Below are 23,370 nucleotides of genomic sequence, written 5' to 3' on the forward strand. Positions count from 1 at the left end.
GGAAACCAAAAAGATCAGGGCGATCTGCTCGTGGTTATTAAAGCTAAATCCAGAAGCTAGTTTGTTTTCTGGCTTTCAATCTAATAATCATCTTTCTACCACAGCTGGATGGCTGGATTTGCCGTCATTATAATTGACAAACATTGATTGGGCAGGAGAGGCTGACTTACAGACTTGGTTTCCACCAAGGGCCTTACAATGAAGTTGAGAAAACAGGAACTGTAAGTACGGAAAAGATAAGCAACAATATGAGATGGTTTATGAAGGGAGGTTTAGACTCGAGTTTCCGAGTGGGAGGAGTGACGCCAAGGTGAGTGTATTTTGGGTGGAGTGTCCTCACGTGGGCGACAATTCTGGAGGGACGAGAACCAGGTGGCAGAACGCAGGGGGGCCTAAGGCTCAGAAAAGCAATGTCAGGAGAATCCAACTTCCATGGGGCCCTCTCGACGTGTAGTTTAAGCTTCTGGGCTTATGACTCAAAATTGTAAGGATGAATGGAGGAAAGCCTCTTCACAGCCAGGCTCTGAAACCCGGAAGGGCCCGGGGCTGAGGCAGCCGAGCAGCAACAGCGGGACAGCGGGAAGGGGTTGAGGGGCCAAGGGCGCAGGGCGACCTGAGCCGACCCGTCTCTGGCTTCCGCGGCGGGGCGCGCGGCCGGAGGGGCGGGGCCGGGTCCAAGCGCCGCCTACGTGGGGCTGCGTGACAATGGGGCGGGCCGCGGGCCGCGGCTGCCGGCCTCTGGGGGTGGTGGAGCTGCAGCCGCCGCCGCCGCCGCCGCCGCATCACCTGTCCGGATTTGAAAGATTAAAAACTCCGGGTGGAGAGAGCGGCGGCGTTTAATGTGTGGCAGAAGCGCTGCGGGTCACGGGTTGGCGCGCGACCGGGCAGCTGGCGGGGTCTCTACACCATGAATTACCCGGGCCGCGGGTCGCCGCGCAGCCCGGAGCGTAACGGCCGAGGCGGCGGCGCTTGGGAGCTGGGCTCGGATGCAGGGCCGGCGTTCGGCGGCAGCGTCTGCTGCTTCGAGCACCTGCCGGGCGGGGACCCGGGCGACGGCGACGTGCCCCTGGCCCTGCTGCGCGGGGAGCCGGGGCTGCACTTGGCTTCGGGCGCCGAGGACCACAACCACCACCTGGCGCTGGACTCCTGTCTCAGTGACGAGAACTATGATTTCAGCTCGGCGGAGTCGGGCTCCTCGCTGCGCTACTACAGCGAGGGCGAGAGCGGCGGCGGCGGCAGCTCCTTGTCGCTGCACCCGCCGCAGCAGCAGCCGCTGGTCGCGACGAACTCCGGGGGTGGCGGGGCGGCGGGAGGGGGGACAGTGGAGCAGAGGAAGCGCACTCGGCCGGGCTGCCAGGCTGCCCGGCACCGCTACGAGGTAGTGACGGAGCTGGGCCCGGAGGAAGTGCGCTGGTTCTACAAGGAGGACAAGAAGACCTGGAAGCCCTTCATCGGCTACGATTCGCTCCGCATCGAGCTCGCTTTCCGGACCCTGCTGCAGGCCACGGGGGCCCGGCCCCAGGCCGAGGACCGGGACAGCGACCATGTGGGCGGCTCGGCGTCTCCCGCGGGTCCGGCCTCCAGTTCCGGGGAGGACGACGACGAGGACCGCGCCTGCGGCTTCTGCCCGCGCACGGCGGGGCACGAGCCCGAGCTGGTGGAGCTGGTGACTATCGAGCCAGTGTGCGTGCGGGGCGGCCTCTACGAGGTGGATGTGACCCAAGGAGAGTGCTACCCAGTGTACTGGAACCGTGAGTAGCAGGCCTGGGTTTGGGCGGGACGGGCTGCCCCTGCAGGGCTGAGACGCACCGGGGTGGGTTTGGGACCTGGCCTCCGCGGAGAGGGAGGCGCGTGAGGCCTGGGCTTTGGTGGGGCAGGGTGGAGATTGTGCGGGGAGCGCCGGCGGGTGAAGGGTAAACGAGCAGATGGCAAAACCCGAGCTGCTTGGGGTCAGGAGGAGTGGATACCGCAGGGGTAGCGCCTCCTGGGTGAGCGGCGCTGCTCCTATGCCCTGGAGCTGATCCAGGAACGGATCCCCAGCACGAAAGGTTCAATTTCGTGATCCTACCAAGCCTTGTCAACCTGGGGATCTGATTCGGTCTCATGTACCGCGAACTGCCTATGATTTAAATAGCAGCGCATCCCCTGGAGTGGTAAGGTTTGAGAGGATCTGCTCGAGAATCAACAGTTCGATCATGGACCCAGGAAAAGAAAATTAATCCCTGGCGGGAAGAGAAAGGAGATAGGTTACTCCCACTGGGTGTGTTCGAGAGAGGTGGAAAGCTCTGCATGAAGCAGTTCTGGCAAGTGGGTCTGCTCACACTCTATGGAATACTCGATTTTTTGTCTCTTAGGTCCTCATTTACATATTTTTGTTTTTGCCTCTTAACCTTGAAAAATTACTAGCCCTATTCCTCATCTTCCTCATCTTTAAATGGGGATAATTGTACTTATCTCATAGGGTTGTTGTGGAAAGTAAATGAGAAAATATACCTAAAGGGCTTGGAACTGTGTGTGCTTGGGCACTTAATAGTGATGTGAGTGTTAATATTTATTAGACAACAACACACAATTAGGTTTATAATTAAATTAGAATAAGCAGGAGGACAATCAGAAATATCTCCCATTACATGCAGCAAATATTACATATGTAATATATAGTAGACATTCAATAGTAACAGAAGCTGTTGGCCGCCAGTAGTTTGTAATATCAGTTTAATTTTCATGGCCCCAATGCCCTAACTCAAATGTCTTCATTGATTGTCACTCCCCCTAGGTTCTCTGTACATCTGCCTTGTATTATGTGTATGGATGACTTAGCTTCCTTTCTATTTGTTTAGAGGCTTATAGGCAGAGTCCATCACCTTTGTACTTTTAAGGCCTAGTGCAGTAGACGTACAATAACTAGGTATTGAATTATATCAGTGATTCTGATAATGTTAAAACATTCATATGTTAAGGATGAATTATTAAGGTAGCAATTCCAGTATGGGTCAAATCACCAAATAAAATAAGCATAGCAGGTAATTTAATTTCTTAATGCACTTTAAGATGACACTAAAGGCATTTGTTACTGTTTTTATAAGGTCAGATTCAGGTGGGATCTGTTAAATCACTCCTTTTGATTATAAACTCACAAAGGACAGGGTAATGTTTGTATTTGTTTAGTTCTTTCATATTTACTCAGTAGTTGTATGTTCATGACACAGTGCTCTTGTGAAGGCATGAGGAATGGTGGGGAAAAGGAAAATCCTTACTTTTCAGGAGCTTCCCACTTAGTATATTGTTCAAATGACTTAAACATCACTATAGAATTTTTTTTTTTAACTGAGGGTAGAAACACAAGGACTTATTGGAGCCAGAAAGTTGGATAAAAATGCAGGGCGTTCTTGGAGAGGGGACTGGAAACCAAGAGATAATTCTTAACCTTAGATTAAACTGAAGGATATTTGCCTAGAATACTGTGTACTTTTTTGATTTATGATAAAATTGCTAATGCTTGCATGGTGCTTCACTATTTACAAAGTGATTCTGATATCCATTATTTCACTGTGATAGCAAATTAATGCTAACATATGTATGAAGAAATGGGCTCAGTGAAATTAATGGACTTGTCCAATCACTCAGAAAGTGATCAAGCAGTTTATTAGTCTAGTGGGGAATCCACTGCCATGTCCAAAGAGCTTCTAACCCATCTAAGAGTGACAGTGTCAGGAAAGCTTCCCAGAAGATGTAAGACTGAGTCCTAAAGGATGAATCAGACAGAGGAAGCAGGGACATAGGGGAAAAGGCATTCCAGCCAGGAGGAGTAACATACATATATACAGGGGCATGAAACTGCATGGCGTTTTGAGGAAATGAGGCCTACACTCACAGGCACTGAGACACACAGGGTGAGTTTGGGCTTTGACCGCCGCAGAGATGGAGGTACACGAAGGCTGGTGTTTGGTCAGGAACAGGATGGAGATGTGAAAGAGGCACCTGCACATGAATGGTACATTTGGGAGAACAGCTGGAAAAGAAACAGGGTGAATGTGCAGTGCTAAGGAGTTTGGATTTTATCCTGTAACAGGGAACCAAACAATTGAAGGTTCTCTGTTACTTAGGTGTGGTTAGTGACAATGCAAAGGTTGAATTGGAGGGTTAGAAACAGAGTATCATTAGAATGCTAGTGTCATATATTAAGTGAGAAATGGTGAGGGCCTGTAAAAGTTAACATGAAGGTAATGTGAACATAGTCTTCTTAAATCTTTCCTAAAGCAGATAGCCATTAGGCCATTTATAGCTTGAAAATTAATTTTTATTAACTAGCATAAGAGTAATGCCTATTTTTATCTCTATTTTAGCATTTTCTAAATAGTTCTCTACAAGATACAATCCTTTGGATGTCCATGGTCCTCGTTTGAACTACAGTGAAAACCTAGTGGTGTTTTTTGTGGCATCCTGTAATTTACCATTTCTTACAAAATCTCGTGTGACTTTATTCTAATTGCTTCTTTAAGTTCTTTGTGTATTATACAAGTTTTCACACGTTGGGAGGTTTCTAATATGGTTTCTTCAGCGTTTTTCCAAATGGTAAAAACTCATACAAGACTGTGTAGCTTTTGGCCTTCCCCCCATTTTAACATTAACTTTTAAACCTTTCTGGAAACTTTCTAAATGGTTGTAATGAAAGGTTTAAAAAAACAAAAAAGTCTAATAAGTTCTTGCATAGCATGGTAGTAGGATTCCATTGGTCCTTTGGATTTTTGTTGCCTAATTTATCCTTTGCATCTGGGTGTCAAGGCCAACAAGTTAGCTATGCCTAGTTTAAAGGAAAGGTATTATTTTACTCTTCTTTTTAAACTTTACTAGCAGACCAAATTTGAACGAGTTTGGGGTACATGAATCAGAGAGGGAACAGAATTTATCTACTACAGCTAGAAAGCAAATATTACATATGAAAAAATTATTACTTGTAGGATATTTATTTTTGTTTTAATATATGTTTAGATATTATCCTGGCTAAATGTGGACATTTTAGATAAAAATTGATCATTACTAAGTGAACTCGTTCCTAGTGTTCTTCCTAAGCTGTTTGTATTTACTTCATAGGCTTGTTTTGAGGATTATTACATGTAACTTGCTTATACCAGTGGTTGACACATTGTACTAGGTAAGATACCTGTTAACTATGTCATGTGGATCTCAAAAAACTATACCCCTGATTTTTAAAAGCTCAAATAAAAGTGAATAAAGTTAAGCAGTGCAAAATTGAGTGCCCACAATTTGTTGTTATTGGCTTGTACCTCATCAGAGAGGAAAGAATGTTTGTAAAGAATATTGACAAGAAAGTGGCCAAAGAATTTAGTAATAGCTGATAGGAAGGCATATGGAACCTTCTAGAGATATTTCATGAGCTTAGAATAGTCTTATAACAATTCTAATGGCAGTGATGTGTGCAGTGTGCACTAGGAAGTATGCAATTTCCCTTCATTGACCAAATTAATAAAGTTATTGACCAAACTTTTATTTGAATATGTAATTTCTAGAAGTGGTTGTTAAATATAAATCACAGATTTCCCCTACTCTTACCCTATCTTCTGGTGTACTTATAAGGCCTACGTACATTATTATAATTTTAAACCATTTTCAGTTTCACGTACTTCAAAAATTAACTAGTTGTCTTCATGGTATATTGAAATGAAGGGAAAATTATATTCCCAATAAAATGATATTGAAAAATTAGAACTTGTCCCTTAATTATATGATGTTTATTAACTTTCCATAGATGTAAACCGTGTTATTCATAATAACAGTACTTTATGTGGAATAGGACATCATGGGAAAATAATGGAGCCCAAGGGAGTAAAAGGCACTGTTTCTTGATCAGTTTCTGCCTTCAGTAAAGCAGGAGGACAGGGAGTAGAGATGCCTGACCCTGAAAAAGTACTGGATACTTTTATCTTTTACTCTTTAACTGCATTATCCCCCACTAGCCCATACTGGAAAGCAGCCTTGGGCTGCATTGGAACCCTGACTGCTCAGGTTTACAGAACCATGGCAGTCTTCTGGAAACCCACCCAGCCCAGATCAAGTCTGCTTTAGGGTACATTTTTCAGTGACCTACTAAACAGCACAAGGATGGGAATAGCTAGTGACACCTATGGAGGGCAGGACTTAGCATTACCCGACAGAGGCATTTGGGGCTTTTCTTTCCCTTTGCAGTGTGCCATTAGTTTAAAAACTAATATCAATTATTGATTCCCCTTGTTTGTGCATGGCTCAAATGTAATAATGCATGTTGTGCTTTATATAAATGTTTAGGATAATCAATGGTGTTTTTCTTTCCATCTGTCTGTTAACCCCTTTTCTTTTCTTTACTATTTTGTTATAAAAGAGGCCTTTTGTACTCTTCTCTCTTTCAAATTTTATTTCCTGAGTCTTTTATCACCACACCACTCTTTATAGTTTGCATTTTGCTGAGATCTTTGATGTCTGGAACCTATAGTTGATCTTTTTTTGTAGAAAGCAAGAAAAAGCTGGATGTTGGTCAAGGAATCCTCTGAGAATTATGGACACTGGGGGAGGCTGTGGGTTAGGGAAGAGAGAGGGAAATGGGGAATGCATTTACAGGAAACCAAAGATGAAGATTATTGGCAGAAGAGATTGGGAAGTAGTAAGTACTTCTGGAATTCCTGATAACTGGGGAATCTGATTAGGACCTTTATCTTTTCATGAATGTGGTAGAATTTAAACTATGCATGTCATCAGGAAAAACTGTCAACACTAATAAAGGGTGTAAATGTACACAGTCCCTTCTTTTTTGCCACAATAGATTCCTAAAAGCTCAGTTAAAAAATAGAACAAGAAAAAACATTTTTTATAGCTGCTATACATAACCTACAGTTCTACTCTTTTGAGGCTGCGTTGGTAAAGGGAAATTGTGCGCACAAAAAAATGTTGAATCACTGTCAAATGAGTGGATTAATGGGATGAAAAGCATAATATAGATACTTTCTGATACACTGGGTTAGGAGACAAGTGAAATTCAAGGTAGTAAAAAATAGGAATTGCTTGTCAGAGAACTAAGGAAAAACAGTAGCAAAATAGATATGAGTACATAAAAGTAGTTTTATTTTATATATTGCTTTCCAGTTTTACCAGATTGTCAATGAGAATGACTTATATATTCATTAATGTTTATTCTAATGTCTTATTAGATTAAGCTATATCTAGATAATCTTTATAATCATTGTTCTTTTATGTTTAAATAAGCTCTGTTGAATGACTGTTGGGGGTCAGGCCAGGCTTTGAGAAATGACATTGTTATTGGTACTTCTATATCCCAAGGCCTCATATATCTGGTAATCTTAGAGGAGTATAAATTCCATGTGAGTGGATGGCTTCTCCAAATAGTTTAGAGTTAAGCTTTTATATGCTAGAATATAATTTTAACTGTGTGAATAGAGATGTCTCTGATATTACTGATTTTCCCTTTGGCTGCTTCTTAGTGGACTGTCCTCTGAACATTGATGCTTGATAGCCCTTGAGAAACATGATGTGAGACAAAGAACTAGATGAACTGTGCTAAAATTAAAAGATTTCTAAATCATATGCCATGGACTTTTCTGCTCAATAACTTTAGATGATGCACAGGGAACAGAGTTGGAATTACTTCTGAGCCTTAATATAGACAAATGCAATCCCACTCTTACCTTTTACTAATTATCAATTTTTGGTTCATATTTTATTGACCAAATCCACTATTTTCTTCTCATTCTATAGAACACCTTCTAGCTAGGCCCACAGCATCCGGTGTCTACCTAATTCACCCACTTAGACCTGCAGTAAAATTTGAATTTTAACATCTGATATGTATTTTAACATTAAGTACCCCCAAGTTTGTTTATAATTTGTAAAACAAAGACTTTGCTATGAAACAAAAGACACTCATAGGAAAAAGTGTACTTCAGAGTAAACCAGAAATTGTTGAACACCACCACTCAAACTGAGCAAAGCCCAGTGTGACTGCTCAAGCACTTACAAGGGCACTTACTCTTCCAATGTGGCTATCTCCTGCTGAAATGAACCCTTACTACCCTCACTAGTATGTGGCTAGCACTAAATGAGACCCGTGTACATGTCTGTAGGTTTATGAACAGATACTTGCTTTTGCTCAACATTGTCATTGTACAGCCAACCACTATTACACTTATTTAAGATTAGCACAAGTTACCCATTGTTCTGCTCCTTGCCTTTCACTGGAAAAAAATTGGGACCTTATGTTTTAGAATGTCTTTTTGGATATAGTTGCTGTTTATTCTTTAACCTGTTTACTGTTTTTAGCCTTTTATACTATTTTGTGTAAACTATGTTATCTATTACACATTTTTTTTTTTTTTGGTGGAAGAGAAAGCCGTAACTATTCCTCATCTATAGTGAATGCCCCTAATCCTGGAATACTGGATTGACTTATTCAGAATTCTGATTGCCTGGCAGGATTTAGTCTCTTATGGAAAGACCTGCATCCTGTCAAGAAGTATGACGGGCCACACATAAAGAGTGTACCTGGTTTATGATATTTATTTACAAATCACCTCTCACCCTACCACAGCTCATCAGTTTCATCTCTGCCAGCTCCCTTTCAGTGCTTACTAGTTTTTCTAGGGAGGCAACATTGCCTCGTGTTTAAGAATGTCAAGGACCACTGAAGCCAGACTGGGCCCAAATCCTAGCTCTGCCGTATACTAGCTGTGTGGCAACTTGAATTCTCTGTGCCTTAGTTTCTTTTGTAAAATGTGGATAACAGTATGTACCTCTTAGGATTATTTTAATAAATGAGTTAAAATATTTAAAGATCTTGAAATATCTTAGGATGAATAGTAAGCTCTATAAAACTGTTAGCTGCTACTATTTCTCCATTTTCCTGCCTCTTTTATCCTTCCAGATTTACAGTCCACTTGACATTCTTGGCTCTCCTGTTTCAATTTGTAGTCTCTTTCTTGACATGGCATTTTCTTGGCCTGTTATCTTGGTAAAAAACTCTAAAATAGGCACAACTCAAGAGCCCCTTAACTGTTGCCTGCCCTCATGAGAAGCCATGATGTTTGCTGGGTCTCTTGGCCTCAGAAAGATCTGTGCTGTCTTGAGTCTTCCTGGCTTGGACGTCAGAGAAGTGCACCAGTCATTCTCTTACAAATCTACTTCAGTGGGAAAGGAGGAATTCTTTCCCATAAAAGCATTCTAGGCAGAGTGTAGTGGCTCAGGCCTGTAATCCTAGCACTTTGGGAGGTTGAGGCAGGAGGATCGTTTGAGGTCACGAGTTTGAGACCAGCCTGAGCACGAGTGAGACCCCCATCTCTACAAAAAATAGAAAAATTAACCAGGCTTGGTGGTGTGTGCCTGTAGTCCCAGCTACTTGAGAGACTGAGGTAGGAGGATCAGTGGAGCCCAGGAGTATGAAGTTACAGTGAGCTATGATGATGCCACTGCACTTTAGGCCAGCAGAGTAAGATCTTGTCTAAAAAAAAAAAAAAAATGTCAAATTCTTGAGGATCTCCTTCTTTTTCAGTATGCATCTCCTGTCACTAAATGTGGGAGATACTGACTTTGCCGCCCAGCTCATTTAGAACATTTCTACCAACTACCAGAGTTTTTGAAACAATAGAGAACTTTACAGTTTTCTAAAAGACAGCTCAGTTTTCAGTTGGTGCATAGCCAGTAGTGTTCTTGGTTTTCTGCCATGTTGGCAAGAAAAAAAGGCCCACAATTATTCTTATGGTGAAGGAGACCTCAGCATAAAAACTGAGAGAGATTCCTCTTAATTGATCTACAGTTGAACCAGCAGTGTTAGGGATGGCAGCTAGGTTCTGGCACCTAGTGTAAGCTCTGACTTGAAATAATCTTGAATCTACCCTTAGTCAAGGGATTTGAGGCAGCCATCCCTTATCCAGCATTGTCAGTAAAAGCCACGTGGGCTCAGAGAACAGGTATTTGTCATCAAATTCTCTTAATTTGAATTCTTGATTTACCATAGCTGTGTGACTTGGGGTAAGTTATAAACTCTCTATGGTCGAGTTTCTCCTATCATTCCTGCTTCACAGAATTATTATCACGATGATTATTGTTAAGATTTAGTTGACATACATATATGTAGAATGCTTAGCTGAGTACCTGGTTCAGTATGTATTAATATTAGCTATCATATCTAAGCCAGGCTGTTATATTTGCTCTTGAACTAGAAGCCTATCTTTTGGAAATTAAAATGTGTGTGGTAGACATGTTTTATTTGGGAGAAAAAAAGGGTGGAAAGCTATGGCTCCACCAACATTACTTCAACCTAAACATAATGACCATATATATATACACGTACTATATGTATTTCCATGTGCTCATCTTAAACCTGTTTAATTACCCTGAGGGTTCTGGGAATCACAGTGCAGTTTCATACTTTAGGACCTTATTCCTCCTCTGGGCTCTGAGGTTGAACAAAATGAAGACTTTTCCAGGTGAGATGAGGACAGTGGAATACTCTTCAGCCACTGATCACCTCTGCTGGATACCTTTGTCTCTGGAGTGGCATCCTATACTAGACCAGTAGTTTGCAGATTTCATTGAACCTAACAGTTGCTGGGAAGATTGTTAAAAATGCAGATTCTCATATCTTATCCCTGGAGATTTAACTTATTGGATCTATGCTGGTGACAGAGAATCTTCCTCTGTAATAGGTATCCCAAGAATATCTGATGGCAGGGGTTTGTAGGCCTCACTTTGGTAATGCTATTAGTTCATAAATCTACTACTCTGAATGGAGGGAAGCTGCCTGCTCTTAGTTGTCTTCACTTACACTCAGAATTACCAGTTCAGGCCGGGCACGGCGGCTCACACCTGTAATCCTAGCACTCTGGGAGGCTGAGGCAGGCGGATCCTTTGAGCTCAGGAGTTCGAGGACCAGCCTGAGCAAGAGCGAGACCCCAGTCTCTACTAAAAATAGAAAGAAATTATATGGACAACTAAAAATATATATAGAAAATATTAGCCGGGCATGGTGGCACATGCCTGTAGTCCCACCTACTCAGGAGGCTGAGGCAAGAGGATTGCTTGAGCCCAGGAGTTTGAGGTTGCTGTGAGCTAGGCTGATGCCATGGCACTCTAGCCTGGACAACAAAGTGAAACTCTGTCTCAAAAAAAAAAAAAAATTTACCAGTTCAGCCAGTTCAAAGTTATGTTTCAAGGGATTCTAGGAGAATATCCTTGAACCCACGGATTGGTATCTTTGTTTCATCTTTGTTGTTCTTTCTACCTACCTATTGCTGCTCTGTCCTTCCAATTTAAAACTTCTATATCCTATTGATATTCTGTCTTCTATCAATTATTAGAATGAAATCTCCAACTATGTGGATTCCTTTATTTATCCTTTTAATAAAAGTTCTATTGATTTTTGCTTCATGTATTTTGAAGTTCTGTTACTAGATGTGTATACATTTAGGATTATAGTATCCTTTTGATGAAATAATGCCTTTATCATTTTGAAATGTCCCTCTTTATCTCTGGTAATATTCCCTGTATTGAAATTTGCTTTGATACTAATAAGCCACTCTAGCTTCCTTTTGATTAGTATTTGCAATTTATATCTCTTCCTGTCCTTTTACTTTTAAACCTATGTATGTCTTTACCTAACTGTTGGGTCTTGCATTTTAAGATTCATCATGACAGTCTCTGCTTTTTAATTGGCATTTTAGACCATTTATATTTAACATGATTAATGGTGTTTAGTTTTTTTAAATGAACATCTTTCTAGTTATTTTTTATTTGTCCCATTTGTTCTTAGTTCTTTTTTCCTTCTTTTCTTGTCTTCTTTTGATTGAGTATTTTTTTATGATTCTCTTTTATCTTTATTATTAGCTTAAGGATACTTTTTCATATTTATCCTGGTTGGTGTTCTATGAGCATTTTAGATTCCAGTTACACATGTTAGATCATTTGATAATGTCCCCCAGTTTTTGGATACTCTTTTTTTTTCCTTTGTGTTTCAGTTTAGGTAATTTCTATTAACTTATTTTCAAGTTCACTGATTCTTTGCTCAGCTGTGTTGATTCTACTGATGAACTTATCAAAGGTATTCTTTATCTTTCTTACCATGTTGTTAATTTCTAACATTTTTATTTGATACTCTCTTGTAATTTCTATTTCCATACTGAAATTACTCATGTGATTATACATGTTGCCCACCTTTTCCACTAGAGCCTTTAGCATATTAATCATAGTTATTTTAAATTCTCTTTCTAATAGTTCTAGCATCTAGGCATCTCTGGTCTAGGTCTGTTTTGTTGTTGTTTTTGTCTCTTGACAGTATGGTTTTTTCCTTCTTCTTTGTATGTTTCATAGTTTTTTGCTAGGCCTTTCATGTGGGGAATTGACAATCTAATTGGGAGTTGAGCTGAGTTTGAGTTTCATCGTTGAATAGTTACAATCAGTGCATGATAGGCTTCAAATTTCCATAGCATTACCTTGTATTTAGGGTGAGGACTGATTTGCCAAGGGTTTTCCTCCTTATCTGCTTTACCCTTAGCTTTAGGTCTTCCCTTACTACTTCTATCTCAGAGAAGGTCTTTCTTCATGCTTTTATCCTCCCCCAGCAATAGATTAAGTACTATCTTAATGATGATGGTGTGGGTGCCAGTAGGGAAGGGACGTTCTCTGTTGTTCTGATTCAGCTTCATTCTTAGGCACAGTGTCTCTTAGTGATTCTGCCCCTACCCCAGCTATGGAAAACCTCATGGTGTAGGCCCAGGACAGTTTCCTGCTTCTACACCAAGGGTAGTTTTGGGTTTTTTTTTTGGTTTTTTTCTCTATTGCCTTTTTCCAGCTACTATGGATCTTTATCCGTTGCTTTCCTACTTGAAGCAGCTTAAGGCTTTTGTTTCTTAAGTGAGATGGGAAGGAAGGGTCCAGGCAAGGCTTCATTCAAATCTTTACCACACCTGCCACTGTTCCCCTCCCCTAACCATGCACAATGGAGGAGATACTTTTTCAGGTTTCTCACCCTTCCCCCAGTCTTTCTGATGATCTCCTGGTAAGATTTGTGGAGAAGAACCTGCAAGAGGGTATCATTTCCACTTGTGTCTGAAGCCCCAGAATTTCTGCACTTTTACTGTAGCCCACACTTGATCTTTAGCAATTTGTTCAATATTTTAGCTGAAGTCTTTTTACTGGCTTGTATGGCATCCGCTGTCTTCCCCCCCAGTACATAAGTGCAAGTGCTTACTTACATCTCGTTTCTCCCTGTCTGCCTTAGATACTGTGTTAGTTGCCCTGTGACCTCAGCTTTCTGAAGGGTTCAAGAAAAATTATAATTTTACAAATCAAATGTGAGGGTTTTTGTTTGTTTAAGGATAGGAGCAATGCTCTTTCACCTTTCTACATCATGAGCCTAAGCAAAAGCTGGTATTGTTACACCTTTTTGTTTATTATTTTTGTAGTGGTTGCTTTAGGGTTTTTAGTATACATCTTTAGCTTATCATAGTCAACTTCAAAAATTATTGTATCACTTTGTATAGAGTAGAAAAACCTTATTAGTGTACTTTCATTTACCCCCTCACAGCCTTTTTGCCATTGTTGTCATACATTTTACGTCTATTTATGTTGTAAGCCCCAGAATGCATTCTTATTTTTGCTTCAAGCAATTTTTTTTTTTTTTTTTTTTTGAGACAAGAGTGTCACTTTGTTGCCCTGGCTAGAGTAAGTGCCGTGACGTCAGCCTAGCTCACAGCAACCTCAAACTCCTGGGCTTAAGCGATCCTACTGCCTCAGCCTCCCGAGTAGCTGGGACTACAGGCATGAGCCACCATGCCCGGCTAATTTTTTCTATATATATTTTAGTTGGCCAGATAATTTCTTTCTATTTTCAGTAGAGACGGGGGTCTCTCTCTTGCTCAGGCTGGTCTCGAACTCCCTACCTAGAGTGATCCACCTGCCTTGGCCTCCCAGAGTGCTAGGATTACAGGCATGAGCCACTGCGCCCGGCCTGCTTTAAGCAATTTTTAAAAAGATTTCTTTAAACTCTATTTCTCCCTCTTTTTTTTTTTAACAGATAAGGTCTCACTCCTACCCAGGGTTGAGTGCAGGGGCATGATCATAACTCACTGTAACCTCAAATTCCTGGGCTGAAGAGATCCTCCCACCTCAGCCTCCCAAGTAGCTGGGACTACAGGTGCATGCTATCATGCCCAGCTAATTTTTCTATTTTTTGTAGCGATGGGGTCTTGCTATGTTGACTAGCCTGGTCTCAAACGCCTGGCCTCAAGCAATCCTCCTGCCTCAGCTTCCCACAGTGCTGGGGATATTACAGATGTGAGCCACCTTGCCGGCCTCTCCTTCATTTTTGAAAGATATTTTTGCTGGATATAGAATCCTAAATTGACATTTTTGTTTGCTTCAGAACTTTGAACATGTCACTCTATTGTCTTTTACTTGTACAATTTCTGATGAGAAGTTTGCTGTTAATTTTATTTTTGTTCTTCTAGGTGTCATCTGGGTCTCTTTCTATTGACTGACTTTTCTCCTGGGTGTGTGTTATATTTTCATGCTTCTTTGAATTACCTGTTAGGTGTATTCCTTGGATTTTGTAGGATTCCTTTAATGTTGTTGGGCTTTATTCTAGTGCACAGTTAAGTTACTTCAAAGTAATTTGATCCTAAGTCTTTTGAGCTTTGTGAGGGTAGCCAGACAACTTTTAGTGTAGGGATAATTTATCTCCATTATTAAGGCAATGTCCTTTCTGAGGACATTGCTCAATGCCTCTTGGGTTAAGTCTTTATATTCTGACTGATTAGAACATGAACTGTTCCCAGCCCTGTATGGCTCTGGAGATTGTTCACCTACTCTTTTCCAGTGCTTCTTTTCTCTGGCTTCAGGTAGTTTTCTCCTGTGTGTGCATAGGTCAGTGCTCAACCAAAGACTCCAGGAAACTCTTTGACACTGTCTTTCTGTATAGCCCTCTACTTTCCAGTATTTTTCCCCACAAATTCTACCTACCTTAGCCTCCTGGAACTCAGCAAGATTGCTAGGCTTTGTTCCTCTTCCTGCACTGTAGCCTGGAAACTCCAGTGCTAAGCTTGGACGGTGGTGGGAATTCTCTCAGTGATCACTGTCCTCTTCTGCCTATTGTGCATACCTGAAAATCATTGTTCCGTATGTTTTGTCTGATTTTCTAGTAAATCCCACCTTCCATCATTGTATGTGTTCTTCTATCATTGCTGAAGTATTATAGACATCTGTTCTTCCAGTTTAGCTAACTGATTTACTTTCTCATTCTTTATCTTCTTTCTTTCTTTATTAGGCACAACCCAGTGCTCTCATATCCTACATGCCTTCCTGCCCAGCATTTTTGGAATGAATAACAGTAATATCTTTAGTGAGCTAATACAGATCAAGTGGCTGTTTGCTACACAGAGTAGAATTAAGATGTGTTCTGCAGCAGGTTTTATGGGCCGTGGGGGAAAAGTGATTGTTAGATTTGTATATCAAACTGTTTGTTGCTGCCTCTTTTTTGCTATCATAATACCTGTGGCCTAACTGAACCAATTGCTGCATTTAATTGCTTTGCTCCTACAATAGACCGAATGTTTATATCTCCCCAAAATTCATATATTGAAATCCTAACCCTCTAGGTTGATGATATTGGCCATCAAAGGCTCTAGCCCTTGAGAGGTGATTAGGTCATGGGCCAGAGTCCTATGAATGACATTAGTGCCCTTATAAAAGAGGCTTGAGGGAGCTTATTTGCCCCTTCTGCCATGGGAGGGTGCAGTGAGAAGGTACTGTCTATAAACCAGAAAGTAGACCCTCATCAGACACTGAATCTTCTGGCACCTTGGTCTTGGACTTTTCTGTCTCCAGAAATGTGAGAAATAAATTTCCATTGTGCATAAGCCACCCAGTGTATGGTATTTTGGTATAGCAACCTGGGTGGACTAAGACAGATCCCTAGTCTCCACCTTTCTTTTTCTATCTTGTTTCTTAAAACTCAATGTGAAAACAGATTCTTAGGGATCTATTTTCACATCAGTAGACCCACCTTTTACTGATATCACCAGGAAGTAAATCAGAGCATTGGATTAATTTGCCAAGTCACAATGTGCCTGCAGTAATCTCATCTTCAGTTTTTAGCATACATTTGTTGATTGGTTCTCTGGACCTGCTTCTCTGGTTGTCATGGCATAAGGTTTTCATTTTGGAAGAGATGAAAATGGGGGCTGAAGATTCCAGAAGGTTAGTCTTGATGTAGCCAGGTTTAATTACTGCATGTGGTTTTTAGAAACTTCAAAAGATATTCCATAAATTAGAATAATACCTTAATTTGGAATGGGATTTTATAGTTTACAAGGTACTTTCACATACATTATTTTATTAATCCCCATTGTAACCCTGCAGTGAAACAATATCCTCACATTATTAGATGATAAGCTGAGGTTAAGAGATGGAACTGCAATTTTAGCCTAGGCCTTCTAAGGCCTTAACCAGTTCTTTTTCTACTGTGTACCCTCTATGACCTCACAGTTTACACCATCTGATCAGATGGGAAGGTTAGATTAACAATGGTACCTAATATCCTGGATTATTTTGTAACCTTTGTAAGATTTCCTTGCCCAACTTTACTGCCACTTATTCCTCAAATAAGTTCCTTATAACTTTAGTTAGTCTTAGGAGTTTCATAAATGTTTTCCTCTGCTGCTTTTTGCATATTTTCAAGCTTTTGCATGTGTGCTTGTTAGTATTGTGAATTTTGACCACACAAATCTATCTTTTCTCCTTTTTTCTCCCGTTCTTCTTTTTTAAAACAGATTTTACTTTTTCTTTTGATTTCAACTCAGTTTAGAGCTTAAATTCTGATATGATTATGTTTCAATTATAGCTAATTTTCTTGAGGAATAACTACCTTGAGAGTCTCGCATCTGTTTGCCATCTTCCTAAATGTTGTGCTTCTCTTTTATAATGTGGATTATTTTCTTTCAATACATTTTTTAAAAACTTTAATTACTTTAATTCAACAAATATTCATCTAGTATTACTAGGCAAAAGATTGAAGTGATCACCTCTACCTCACGTAAAAAGCTTTCCAGAGAAATTTATGCTTGACTTGAGTTTTTAAAGAAAAGGGGTGTTGTAGGCAGAAGGAATGGCATGTATAAAAGCACGGAGTCACAAAGGAAGATAACGCATTCAAATTACTAAAGAGTTTCTGTTTGACAGGAGCATTGGGAATAAGGCAGAAGAAGGTAGAAGAAGAAAACTGGGTAGGCAGGCAGGGACTAGATTGAGGTGGGCCTTTTCGTACTGAAGATTTGAATTTTATCATGTGAGAATGAAGCACTGGAAGATATAAAATGGGGAAATAATTTGGATCAGATTTGCATTTTTAGATTATCGCTCTGGCAGCAGTGTGAAAGAAAAATAGAAAGCTGGAAAAGTGAGATCATAATCAGAAGACACTTTAGAGAGTTATTACAATATTCCAAATGAGAGACAGTGATGATCTGGGGTGGCACTCTGTGAATGGTTATTGGAGGGGAGAGGAGAATGTTAATTAAGGAAGTAGGATGTCTTAATGCAATATCAGTGCATGATGAGTAAGAGGAAGTATAGTCCAAGTTACCTTTAATGTTTTGACTTGGTTAAACTGTGGGAGAAAAACAGATTTCTTACCCAACCCCACCTTGGGGTGGCAGAGGGAAGCTAAATAATAGTCTATTTTGACATATTGCATTTAAGGTGCCTGCTACCTACCCAGGTAGAAACATCCAGTGGGCAGCTGGATATATAGGTCTGGAGTTCAGAAGAAGACAGTGCTGGAATCAAAGATGCAAAGATCCTCAGTAATTTAAATCAGTGGTCTCCAAAATAGGGTGTGCAAACACTGCATTTGGGGGTGTTACAATGAAAATGTTTGAATTTATATTTACTTTCTGTTTCATCATTTCAATGTTTCTATTTTTGTATATCTTATAATGAATAAAACATTTTAGAATAGAAATACACATACATAATTTATAAATATGTATACATGAGAATGTGTTCAAAATATTTTTTCCTTTGGCAAACAATCAGATTTGGAGATTTAACTGATTTAAACTGGTTGGGACCTAGTGGTCACTTGTGAGCATTTTGCTTTATAATATATAGCTTGGAGAACTTTTTTAAAAAATACATATTTCTGGACCCTATCTCCATAGACTGATTTATTAAGTTGTTTAGGAAGGAATATGAAAAATCCATCTTTTAATTTAATTCTTCAAGTGACTCTGATAATTGGCCAGGTTTGGAAACCACAGGTTAAAAGCATGGGGAAAATGTAGAGAGGAAAGAGAAGACAGACAACAAATTTGAATGACACTCTGCTGATAATGAGAGTTCCAACTATGTTAATACATAATCTTTTGATTTTAATAATCTGATAGAATGTCTATAGTCAATATGGAATTGATGATCTCCACTAAGCTAAAATTAACTTTGAAAATTCAGATATCTGTTTTAATGTGTATATTCCATTTTTTGGCACAGGTTTCTCTCCCATATCTATGCAGATTAGATCAAATTTTTTTTTTGACTTTGCCAAGTACCAAGAGAGAATTTTTTCCCTAAGCATGGAAAGTTCTGCATTGCCTAGATCCACCAAAATATTAAACTTGAAAGGCTTAATATAAAATGGCCTACAATTTAAAGTCTGTTCTCCAAATTGGAATAGAAGAGATTGCTAAGAACATCTAAAATCTGCCTTCTGTGAATTGAAATTTGCGAAAACGAGGAGGATATAATGCGATATGCCTGAAAGAATCGTGTAGTAAAAACTTTTGAGTACTATTGTGGGCTGGACTGTGTCTCCCCTAAGATTCATATGTTAAAGTCCTAGCCCCCAGTACCTCAGAATGTGACTGTATTTAAAGCCTAAGACCTTTAAAGAGGTGATGACATTAAAATGGGACTGTTAGGGTAGGCTCTAATATGCTCTAATCCGATCTGACTGGTGTCTTTACAAGAGGAGGAAATTTGGACACACACAGAGACACCAGGGGCATGCATACACAGAGGAAAGGCCATGAGGACACTGCAGGAAGGTGAACATCTGCAAGCCAAGGAGAGAGGCCTCAGAAGAAACCAAACCTGCTGACACCTTGATCTTGGACTTCTAGCCTCCAGAACTGTGAGATAATAAATTTCTGTATAATAAGCCACCCAGTCTGTATGGTTTTGTTATGGCAGCCCTAGCAAACTAATATAAGACCAGTAAACCATTTAATTAATTTTACAGCGACACTGCTGAAGCACTAAGACATGTATGCTGGTTTTAAAAACGCTTACAGCCTTGTTTGTTGAATCAAAAAAAGCAGATAATATTCAGGATATAATTGTCCAGAATTTCTTATTTCTATAAAACTAGTTTTAAACTTGGTCAGTGGTAGATATTACTGACATCATCTCTTGTCTAAGCATAATTTAGTATTCCTCATGTGACTGTTACTTTCAAATATGATCCCAGGTATATTTTGAAAGATAGGTATTTTTTTCATAAGGTAGAATTCTGTATAATTGCTAACTACTAGTCCAACTTTACAGTTACAACATTGCAGCCAAGCTAAATGATGATTAGGATAATGGTTAATTATCTTTGTCCCACATTATTCCTTCAGATTACAGTTCTTATCTAGTGAATGAGCAAGTATTCAGGTATTCTAATGCAAGGTAACATTTTGGTACTACTTCCTAATTTACTATCTTTCATGCCATTTGTTAACGGAACATTTATTCATTTTTCACTTAATATAGTTTTATTTATCGCCTACCTGAGTACTGTCAGTTTATTATTTTTAATTATTTATTTTATTATGAAATATTTAAAACATATAAAAATGTATAAATAACATAACCAACAATTAGTACCCCTTTCACCTAGCTCAAATAATTAAACTTAATGAATATAATCAAAATCTCCTCTGTGACTCCTCCCATTCCCCTTCAATCTAGAAGTAACTACCATTCTAAATTTTTTTTCTTTTTTGAGATAGGGTCTCACTCTGTTGCCCAGGCTGGAGTGCACTGGTGTCACTGTAGCTCACTGCAGCCTCAAACTCCTGGGCTCAAGTGATCCTCCTGCCTCAGCCTCCCGAGCTGGGACTACAATCATGCACCACCATGCTTGGCTAATTTTTCTGATATTTGTAGAGATGGAGTCTCGCTGTTGCTCAGGCTGGTCTGAAACTCCTGGCCTCAAGTGATCCTCTCACCTCAGCCTCCCAAAGTGCTAGGATTACAGGTGTGAGCTACAGTGCCTGGCCCACCATTCTAAATTTGAGTGCAGTGGCATAATCATAGCTCACTAGCTCACTGCACCCTTGAACTCCTAGGCTCAAGCAGTCCTCCTGCCTCAGCCTCCCAAGTAGTTGGGACTATAGGTGCGTGTTACCACATCCAACTATTTTCTTTTTTAATTTTTTTGGAGACAGGTCTCACTAATGTTGGCCAGGCTGGTCTCAAACTCCTGGCCTCAAGCGATCCTCCTGCCTCAGCCTCCTGAGTAGCTGGGACTACAAGCATGAGCCACCTTACCTGGCCTATCTTTTTTATATTCAGGAACTATTCAGGATTTTCAGTATCATGAATAGCATACAAACCATTCTGTTAAAGTCAAGCAGGGCTTAGAGATAGGCATGAAGAAGGTCTGCCATCATCTTAAAATAATAAAGAATTTGAAAATTCCACAAATCATACTATTATAGATGACAGATACTGTAAAGACTATTCCACATATTACTTATACAAATGAGAATAGAAAACATTAATAGTAGATGAGGTAGATGTTTTTGATAAGCAGATTGATAGGTAAATTATTAGTAATATAAAATAAAAGATAAATGTATTGAATATCATAGACATTGAAAAGCATAGTCACCATAGATGATGGTTTTATTTACGGTAAAGATATCACTTGAGAAAAGAGATGTTTCCAAAGATTTTGACATAGCAATGAATTTTACATAGCTCTGTGTTGTACTAACCTGTATAACTTCTTATCTGAGAGTGATACAGATTACCAGTAAACGAAGTTAACAGTAGAGACATAGACAGTGTTTAATAAATCCTCCATGGTCAAAACCCATTCAGTCCCATGCTCCCACTGGGACATCTGTAGCTTCCCCAACAAAGCTCCCTTTCGTAATAAATTAAGGTGTCAACTAGAAAATGTAAAATTATATTTAGCCCATTCAACTTACTAAGGAAAATGTTAAATGCTTTAGAAAGTTTTCTGTGCTTTAAGGTTGTAGAGTTAGCTTAATTATCGCAATACTACATTTCAGTAACTAAGGTATTATTGCATTAGATTAATTTTAATTAGGTTGTCAATAAATTATATCTGAATAACTGACACTTTGTTTTTCTATAAAATGGATTTTAATTCAGTATATATTAAGCATCAAAGTGAAAAATTCTTAGATTGGCTGTCTAATATGCTTTTTTTGGTAATCATATTTAAAAATAATTACCAAAAATCAAGATACCTAGTCTGTCCTTTTGCATGACCTATATGGGAAAGTCAAAGTCCGTAGTGCACAAGTCCCAAGGGAATCAGCTGCTTCTTGGCTTTCTAATTCAGAAAGAGCCCCGATGCCTTTGCTGTAGCACCTAACTACAAGGAAGAAAGGAGAGTCATTATCACCATTACCTACCCAAGCCTAGCTACTGTTAAAAAGATACACATGTTTATGGGATATAGTTTTTGCCCTGTTGGAGAAATACATGGCTGTTGGCCTGAATTATAACTTAGAATGTGTTTTTCTACAAGAAAACATTATGAAGTATGGTTTGGTGGAAATAGCACATTAGCCTGAATTATAACTTAGAATGTGTTTTTCTATAAGAAAACATTATGAAGTATGGTTTGGTGGAAGTAGCGCATTAATATGTTGGGTATTTAATAGTTTAAATGGAGCTCAGACCTTAGCCACCATTTATAGCATTAATTCCATGAGAAATATATTCAGAGTTCCCAGATAGTTAAGTTTACAACAAACCTTAAGAATGAACAACAGCATTTCCTTAATTTTCCACCTCTTTCTTTTCTATCCTCTTTGTCTCTTATATCTCCTTCCCCTTTTCTTGTGTCTTTTACTTTCCTTATTTCTAAACCTTGCTGATTTCCTCTCTTGAATACCAATACCCTACCATTCCTATTTTCCCTTGCTCTGTGACTTCCTTCCTCTTTAAGTCAAGTATGGTCTGGTTTGCCCTGTAAGTTTCCACAGCAGTGAAGTGTAGGCATGCCTTGGACCCTAAGTAGGTAAGGCTATAGGGGCATGGCTAAGCTGGAGAGAAAAGGCCCTTAGGGTTTCCTCTGTACATGTAATATGGATATAAATAGTTCTCAAAAACAGACCTTTAGAAATCTTATACATAGTTGCTCCCTTTGCCTCCTGTAAGTATAACTTTTTATGCGTAAATATCTGTATTGTAAATTTTTCCCTACCCACACCTAAGAGATCTGTTCAAGCATTTGCAGAAGTGAAATGTTCATAGTGGAAAATGGACCTTGGAATTATTTTCCAGTCAAGAAGAACCCATGTTCTCTTTTTGATTCTAATAAAGGCCATTCTTTATTCATGGTTTGCCTAATAGTTATGATTAGGGTAATGACTTAGTTATTTTCTGATAGGCAGTTAGCAATGATAAGTGCTAGTCTTTACATTAAGTTTAAATTGACTTTAATGAATATTGTTATAAATGAAAAACAATATTTTGTTAATTTAGTTCCAACATATTCTTTATATCCATTAACCCTGTGAAAAGTTTTCCTCTGGTCCCTTTCTACATAGTTAAAGAACTATGCAGATGCGTCCCGATCTTGCCATTCTGTAACTACAAAGTGAGATGATATTTAAAAACTATATACATACAGGTGTATATCAGATAGTATTAGATTCTTTTATATATAATAAAAAAGCCAAAATAACAGTGGCTTAACCACAAATGGGTATATTTTTCTCCACATTGAAGAAAGTATGCAAGTCTAGGGTCCAGAGCTATGTGGCAGCTCCACTGTAATAATCTATGTTATTCACAGAAGGAATAACCATCCTTTGTAAGTGACTTGGTCCATAAGAGCTTCAAGAGCTCAAGACATATAGGTGGCAGGAAAGAAAGAGGAAACGTTCAAAAAGCTGTACGACCCAGTAATTTCTGCTTTATTCTATTACCCAAACCCAGTCACATGGCCAAACCTAGCTGTAAAGGAGATTAGGAGATTAGAAATAGTCTTTCAGCTATTTGAATTAGTATTCTGTTAGAAGGAATTGGGGAGAATGATAAAGGATGGTCATCTAGCAGTTCTTCCAAAAT

At 39.6% G+C, this 23,370-nt stretch overlaps 1 protein-coding gene across 3 annotated transcripts in view; it reads left to right on the plus strand.

Moving 5' to 3' along the window:
• Positions 1 to 721: 721 nt before the first annotated feature.
• DDHD1 (DDHD domain containing 1) overlaps positions 722 to 23,370 on the plus strand; it is an 83,347-nt gene continuing 60,698 nt past the window's right edge. For 2 of the 3 annotated variants that reach the window (XR_006738867.1, XM_045566986.1), the window contains exon 1: positions 773 to 1,751. Coding sequence is in view for 2 of the 3 variants with exons in the window: in XM_045566986.1 (XP_045422942.1) it covers positions 908 to 1,751 (844 nt within the window). In the remaining variant the exon portion in view is untranslated. Of the gene's footprint in view, positions 1,752 to 23,370 lie in introns of all 3 variants that reach the window. The other variant, XM_045566990.1, reaches the window with a different exon arrangement.

Source organism: Lemur catta, chromosome 1 (assembly GCF_020740605.2).
Source record: "Lemur catta isolate mLemCat1 chromosome 1, mLemCat1.pri, whole genome shotgun sequence".
NCBI classification, from domain to species: domain Eukaryota; kingdom Metazoa; phylum Chordata; class Mammalia; order Primates; family Lemuridae; genus Lemur; species Lemur catta.